We start from the raw sequence: 8,488 nt of genomic DNA, 5'->3' as shown, positions 1-8,488 counted from the left end.
TATGGGAACCATCTCTGATCTGATCAGAAATATAGTTTACCTAAAACTGACATTTAGATATAAGACCTGGTGACAAAATGTTTCATTATTCACTGAATCTGTTTCTGTTGCACTTTGTTGCATTTTTTTGCAAGTTTTTCTTCGTCTCCACTTTTATTGTTAATAAAATCAGATGCAGGAAACTAAAGTGACTAAAACATTCAAACTCTGATGTTTCCACAGATGGAAACATCAGAGTCGTGCTCAGGTGAGCCTCTCTGCTGCTGCTTCTTCTTCTTCTGTGGTGTTCAGATGTCGGCGTGTCGGAGCTGCAGAAGAAGAAGAAGCTGCTTTAATATTCAGAGCAGAAAAAATTAATGCGATCAAAGCCGCGGCGCTGCGAGGGTCAAACACGAGCAAATATTAGCATGTTGGGACGCTCCTTAAACACTCAGCGTGAGAGTGTGTGTGAGTGTGTGTGTGTGTGTGTGTGTATTTAATTAGCCTGATGTGAGCTAATGAAGCTCAGAGTGGCGGTGATGAATGGGAGGCGTCACCTTAAACATGATGAATCGGACTCGGCCCCTCTGGACATCAGAAACACGCCGTCCTGCAAGGGATCATGGGAAAATGAGACCCGAGTGGGAGGGGGAGGGGGGAGGGGGGGGGCAGGGGGGAGTAGAAGGGGGGGGGGGGGGGAGTGAGGCATCGTGGGAAGTTGTGTGTATAAATCACAGGGGCCGAAACACACACAGCTGAAATGTCAGGCCCCTGAAGAGGAGAGGGCCCCGCCTGACGGAGAGAGGGATGAAAACAGAGGAGAAGAAGAAGAAGAGGAGGAAATATAACACACACACACACACACACACACACACACACACATAGGAAATATAAAACTGAATGTAATTTTTTTTATTTAACACCATTAAACTAAATAAATAATTTACAGCATGCAAACTAGACATTCAATTATGATTTTATTTTTATTTTATGATTTAATTAATCTATATTAGATTTTATATAATATTGTTTTTATTAAATTTGTGATTGTTTGTTTTTTATTAATTTGTTCCTGGTTTATTTGTTGTATTTTTTTAAATTGCACGCTTTTTATTGTTTTATTTACAAAGTAGACATGCAATTATGATTTAATTAGTATTTTATGATTACATTATTATTGATATTTGTATTATATTTTATATAATTATATATAATTAATAATTGTATGTAATATGTATATATAATTTCAATTATATGATAATAATAATTATATTGAGTTGTATTTGTTGTTGTTTTTGGTGATTGTTTTTTATTTATTTGTGCCTGGTTGTTTTGTTTTGTTTTATATTTTTGAGATTGCTTGTTTTTTTAATTGTAATTTGTTTTTGTTTTTATTTATTTTTGTGTTTAAATGTTGTTTTAATTTAATTATTTTTTATTTATTTTCTATTCATACTATTTGTGTTTCAATTCCTTTGATTGAATGTTTATTTTACATTGTTTTTGTGCTTTTATTTTGTATAAATATTTGTGCTTGAATCTTTATTTTATGTGACATCACTGCGTCTCTGCAACAGCATGTGTGTGTGTGTGTGTGTGTGTGTGTGTGTGTGTGTTTCCTCCCTGCTCGTCGCCTGTCAGGCTTTAATGCAGATTATCACCTCAGTAATCCTGCTCTTCATTAACCCTCTCTGATAATTAAGGTGGTGAAGTGCTCGGCCCCGGGGAGCCCCACTAATGCACACATTAACACTCAGACCAGGTCCTCAACAGTCCTCAACAGTCCTTAACAGTCTTGCAGATCCTGCACAGTCTTGCACGGTCCTGCATGGTCCTGCACAGTCCTTAAAGGGTATAAAAGGTTTTGTTTGTCAGTAATTTGTTTTATTTAGATTACACATATTCATTTCGACATATTTACGATTGACCTCTGTGTTCCTGACAGCTGATATATATGAACATATATTTTGTGTATTTAATTATCTATTGTTATGAACGATCTGGAAGCAAACAGAAAAAATCCTAACATGAATCTTGATTCAGTTTCAAACTGAAGTGGTCTGTATCTTTTATTTAAAGTAAATATTGTGCTTTTTACTGCACTGCATTTGTCTGACAGCTTTGATGCAGATTTACATTAATAATACAAAATATAATCAACTAATAAATTGTGATAGTAAATTATGTATTTTTTTTAGATAGTCTGAGTATTATCCTGTTAGTCTGTAACACCAGCAGGAATTCAGATCTGTACATTTCCTTTCCGAAGCTGTAGGATCAAGAAATCTGAACAAAATCAGAAGGTCAGTTCTGTTTCCCCACTGTAATACCACAAGCTGATCCTCTCACTACCTTCATGGGTTATTATGGACAGACAGACAGACAGACACACACACACACACACACACACTCACTCACTCACACAAACACACACTTAATTTTGAATGACAATAAGAAGATGTGATGCGTAGGAGTATTTTTACTTAACTTCCATATGTGAGAAGGTTATTATAAAACACAATAAGTTTCTTATGACGGTTTAGATTGATCACTTCGTGTTGTTCTTAACCATTTAAATTAAAGTCAAATAGACTTTGAGTTTGAGTCAGAGTCATATAAAGCAAACGAGCGAACAAAGGTGGAAGATAAAGTGCCGCTCCTCATCCTGTAATGTAGTAAAACTTGATAACTCCTCCCTGTGTTATGTAACGACAATAAACCTTAAATCTTGAACCTTTGATAAGACGCTCACAGGACAGTCACAGTCACACGGGCTTCTCAGAGGTGAAATGGCGCAGAAAGGAGTTCAGCTGGACCAGGAGACCATCTCTTGTTCGATCTGTTTGGATCTACTGAAGGATCCGGTGGCTCTTTCCTGTGGACACAACTACTGCATGAAGTGTATTAACAACCACTGGGATGGAGAAGATCAGAAACCGGTCTACAGCTGCCCTCAGTGCAGGAAGAACTTCAGACCGAGGCCAAAGCTGGAGAAAAACACCATGTTAGCAGATTTAGTGGAGCTGCTGAAGAAGACTGGCCTCCAAGCTGCTCCTGCTGACCACTGCTATGCTGGACCTGAAGATGTGGCCTGTGATGTCTGCAGTGGGAGAAAACTGAAAGCTCAGAAGTCCTGTCTCGTCTGTTTGGTGTCGTACTGTGAGCAACACCTCCAGCCTCATTATGATGTCCCTCTATTAAAGAAACACAAGCTGGTGGAGCCCTCCGAGAAGCTGCAGGAGAACATCTACTCTCAGCACGATGAGGTGATGAAGATGTTCTGCCGGACTGATCAGCAGTCTTTCTGTTATCTCTGCTCTGTGGACCAACATAAAGGCCACGACACGGTCTCAGCTGCAGCAGAAAGGAGCGAGAGGCAGAAAGAGCTGGAGGTGAGTCGACTCAACATCCAGCAGAGAATCCAGGACAGAGAGAAAGATGTGAAGCTGCTTCAACAGGAGCTGGAGGCCATCAATCTCTCTGCTGATAAAGCAGTGAAGGACAGTGAGAAGATGTTCACTGAGCTGATCCGTATCATGCAGAAAAGAAGCTCTGAGGTGAAGCAGCTGGTCAGATCCCAGCAGGAAACTGAAGTGAGTCGGGTCAAAGAGGTGGAGGAGAAGCTGCAGCAGGAGATCAGAGAGCTGAAGAGGAAAGACGCTGAACTGAAGAAGCTCTCAAACACAGAGGACCACAACCAGTTTCTCCACAGCTACCCCTCACTGTCAGCACTCAGCCCGTCTACATGCAGCATCCAGATCCGTCCTCGCCGCCGCTTTGACCACGTGACAGCGACCGTGTCACGAGTCAGAGACATACTGCAGGACGTCCTGAGAGACAAATGGACAGACGTCTCACTGACTGAAGTGGATGTTTTACTGCTGGCAGCAGAGCCAAAGACCAGAGCTGAGTTCTTACAGTATTCACGAGAAATCACTCTGGATCCAAACACAGTTCACAGACGGCTGTTATTATCTGATGGGAACAGGAAAGTAACAAGAATGAATCAACAACAGTCTTATTCTGATCATCCAGACAGATTCACTGACTGTTATCAGGTCCTGAGTAGAGAGAGTCTGACTGGACGTTGTTACTGGGAGGTGGAGTGGAGCGGGAGAGGAGTACTTTATGTAGCAGTCTCATACAAGAACATCAGCAGAGCAGGGAGGTCAGATGACTGTAGGTTTGGATCTAATGACAAATCTTGGGCGTTATATTGTTCCAATGACAGTTATAACTTTTGGTACAACAACATTCAAACTCCCGTCTCAGGTCCTCGGTCCTCCAGATTCGGAGTGTTCCTGGATCACAGTGCAGGTATTCTGTCCTTCTACAGCGTCTCTGAAACCATGACCCTCCTCCACAGAGTCCAGACCACGTTCACTCAGCCGCTCCACGCTGGAGTTTATGTTTATTTTTATTTTGGTGGAGTCTCTGCTGAGTTCTGTAAACTCAAACTACAAAATACAAATTAATTGAATTAGAAGGACATCAGATATGTGTTAAACACATTTGTTGATTCTATATTTGTTAGATTGGAGCATTATCTGTGTTGTAAAAATAACAAAATAAAATGCATATTATTGAGATTATTTAAATGAACCAATCCAAAAGCTTGATAACTTTATAAACGTACAGTTGAAAACATTAATCGTTTTATCCATTTCACAAAAAAAATGTTTGCACTAAAAATACTAAATTAAACGCTTCAACATTCACAAATGAGAGGATTTTCTACTTCTTATTTCAAGTATTCAAATAATTTTGAGTTTGGTTGATTTTTTTCTGCATTTAAATATTTAATATTGTTCTTGTTTCTACCTACATGCTGTTAATACTTGTGTTTTTGTTGTAACAGTCGTTTGGTTTGGTTTTATAGTTATTTTTTCTGAACCAAAGGATCTAAATGCTTTCTCTTCTCCTACGGGGTACGGAAAATATATATATATATATATATATATATATATATATATATATATATATATATTGTCCATTAGAAACAACAGTACCATCATGCAAACGAACACTAAAAGGGGTAATACAATAAAATATATTTGAATGTAAATATGTAAATATAAATATTTGGATGCTATAATCAGGACTGATGTTGGTTATGTAGGTAATTTGACTACATATATATATATATATATATATATATATATATATATATATATATAAAAGGAAAAAATGAAGTTACATAAAAAGTGGAAAATACGTAAAAAATTTAAGTTGTGTAAAAAGTTGAAGTTATGTAAAATGTCGAAGTTTTGTACAAAAACAGAAATGAAAAGTGGAAGCTACATAAAAAAAGGTGAAGTTACATAAAAACAACTGGAGTTACGGAAAAAACGGAAGTTCCGTAAAAAGTGAAAGTTTTGTACAAAAGCAGAAGTTATGTAAAAGGTGGAAGTTGTGTAAAAAAAAAAAAAACAGGAGTTACTTAAAAAAGGGTGTCACATGAAAAGTGGAAGATACGTAAAAAAAAAACAGAAGTTACGTTAAAAAACTGAAGTAACGTAAAAATAATCCCCAAAAGTCTTGTAAAAAGCAAAAGTTGCCTAATAAAACCCTGTAAGTTAAAGAAAAAAGTTGCGTAAACATCCCTCATCCTCCCTCCCCGTCTTGTTTCACTGCCTATACAAACTGTATAAACATACTGCCTGTATGTTGTTTTCTGCACAACATATCTGTGCAAATCTTTCAGACGAACATGTGCTCGGGGTGAAACGGCTTTTAAAGGGAAGCTTTAGAGAAACTGATTAAACTCATTGATTAGTGGACAGAACAGTCACTCAGAGTCTCTTCCTGTCATGATGACAATATCTCATTTTACACTCATTTTCTTTCCTTTTGGTTTATTTTTTTGGTGTTTCTGAAGCCGTGTTAACGACTGCAGACAAGAGATCACAGACTAAAGGTCAACTGTACCAACATGAACATAATTATTATTATTATTATTATTATTATAATGATAATAATAATAATAATATTATTATTATCATTATTATTAGTATAGTTATCATCATCATTATTATTATTATTATTATTGCGATTATTATGATTTCTATATGTTTTGTGAATGCGGCTCCTTGTGACTGTGAGACACGAGGAGCTGAGGGTCAGTCTGGACCCCCGAGCAGCTCACACACACACACACACACACACACACACACACACACACACACACACACACACCCTGACAGTGGGTGAAGTGTGTAAACATTATGAGAGCAGCAGCAGAAGAAGAAGTGGACTGAGGACTCGGAGGACTCAGGGCTTCATGCATTATGCAGACTCAGAGTTTGACCGCTGGCCTGCAGCTGATTGGCCGTCTCGGGGTCGGGGTGGGGGCGAGGGGGGGCCAGGGGGGGGAAGGAGGGGTGAACGGTCCATCTCCAGCAGCCTGGAGACCCACACACACACACACACACACACACACACACACTCACACAGATCGATGCAGGTGCAGGATTATCTGACCACATCGACTCTGTTTCACTTTCTTTGTTCACATGAAGACGAAGATGAAGAGATAAAAAAATACCTGAGCTCTGTTTGTTTGTCTCGTACACACCACCCCTATATATATATATATATATATATATATATATAAACCTGAGAATATACATATTAAAGGGTTTCAATATATATTACCAGGTTTCTCTCCTCCTCATGTTGTGTTATAGGCAGAATAATAAAACATTTAGTCAGATTATGTATTTTAAAGGTAAAATGAATGAAAGAAAGTACTAACTTTCTGAGGCAGGTGGAAATAACTTTGAGATCTTAAAAACAAGATAAAAATAAAAATCACGTTTGCTTGGATTCACTCACCAATTAGTTTGAGTCACAATGAGGAGATACCGAAACAACATTTTGCAAAATGAATCAGAACTCAGAAACATTTCATCATTGTATCTGTTGTAGTTGTAATTCCAAAAAAACAAAAAAGAAAATGGAATTATCTGGAGGAAAATGTTCAAATTTAAAAAGTACTGAGTCAGGAAACAGGTGAAGATCAGGAGCAGCTGGTGGGGGCGGAGCCTGTTCACACCTGAGCTGCAGGTAAACAACAGCTGACACCTGTTGATGTGACTCACATCACCATGACAACGCCTGAAGGATACAGCACAGAGCTGTTGATGAGACAAACTGTTAAAAAATATGATATTAAACATTAAAAACAAACAGTGAGGAGTTGAAGCATGTTGATAGTGGTGATTTCTGCTCATACGTAGTGAACAGAGCTTCATACGTAGTGAACAGAGCTTCATACGTAGTGAACAGGGCTGCGGCGGATCGTTATCATGGGCAGCGTTGACTCAGAGATGAGAGAGTCGGAGCTTCTTTCCCCTCGGTGGCAATTAGACGATGTGATGGTTTAACTTCTCTGTTTTAGCCACGAGCTAAAAAACTGAGAAAAAACTCTGCTGCTGCCAGACTGAAGACCAGAGAGATCAGCCTGCAGCAGGAGTACACACTACTGAAATACTACAGAAAGTACTATCTACTGCAATACTGGACCAAGTACTGTCTAGTGAAGGAAGTACACGTTACTGCAGTACAAGTATCAGTACCCTGACAGAGAGTCTCTCAATAAGTCAATAATAATTCTTTAAATTATCCCTCCTTTTTTGCTTTATTTTGACTCTTGCGTGCAATGTCTTTTAACCCTTTTTGGATGGATGGATGGATGGATGGATGGATGGATAAATGGATGGATGGATGGATGGATGGATGGATGGATGGATGGATGGATGGATGGATAAATGATGGATGGATGGATGGATGGATGGATGGATGGATGGATGGATAAATGATGGATGGATGGATGGATAATGGGTGAATGGATGGATGGATGGATGGATAGATGGATGGATAAATGATGGATGGATGGATGGATGGATGGATGGATGGATGGATGGATGGATGGATGGATAAATGATGGATGGATGGATAATGGATGATGGGTGAATGGATGGATGGATGGATGGATAGATGGATGGATAAATGATGGATGGATGGATGGATAAATGATGGATGGATGGATGGATGGATAATGGATGATGGGTGAATGGATGGATGGATGGATGGATGGATGGATGATGGGTGAATGGATGGATGGATGGATGGATGGATGGATGGATGGATGATGGATGGATGGATGGATGGATGGATGGATGGATGGATGATGGGTGAATGGATGGATGGATGGATGGATAGATAATGGTTGGATGGATGGATGGATGGATGGATGGATGGATGGATAATGGATGGATGGATGATGGATGGATGGATGGATGGGTAATGGATGGATGGATGATGGATGGATGGATGGATGGATGGATGGATGGATGATGGGTGAATGGATGGATGGATGGATGAATGGATGGATGGATGGATGGATGGATGGATGGATGGATGGATGGATGGATGAATGGATGGATGGATGGATGGATGGATGGATGGATGGATGGTTGGTTGGTTGGATGGATGGATGGATGGATGG

General features: G+C 39.2%; 1 protein-coding gene across 1 annotated transcript; it reads left to right on the top strand.

Moving 5' to 3' along the window:
* Positions 1 to 2,768: 2,768 nt before the first annotated feature.
* On the top strand, positions 2,769 to 4,560 carry LOC131982365 (tripartite motif-containing protein 16-like). Its single transcript, XM_059346992.1, has one exon. The coding sequence runs from the start codon at positions 2,769 to 2,771 to the stop codon at positions 4,452 to 4,454; it is 1,686 nt and encodes a 561-aa protein (XP_059202975.1). The 3' UTR covers positions 4,455 to 4,560.
* The last annotated feature ends 3,928 nt before the right edge of the window (positions 4,561 to 8,488 follow it).

Source organism: Centropristis striata, chromosome 12 (genome assembly GCF_030273125.1).
Source record: "Centropristis striata isolate RG_2023a ecotype Rhode Island chromosome 12, C.striata_1.0, whole genome shotgun sequence".
NCBI classification, from domain to species: Eukaryota; Metazoa; Chordata; class Actinopteri; order Perciformes; family Serranidae; genus Centropristis; species Centropristis striata.
This window is presented reverse-complemented; position numbering and strand designations above follow the sequence as displayed.

Coding starts and splice junctions, on each gene's coding strand:
- LOC131982365 (XM_059346992.1), top strand. CDS start 2,769: ATGGCGCAGAAAGGAGTTCAGCTGGACCAGGAGACCATCTCTTGTTCG.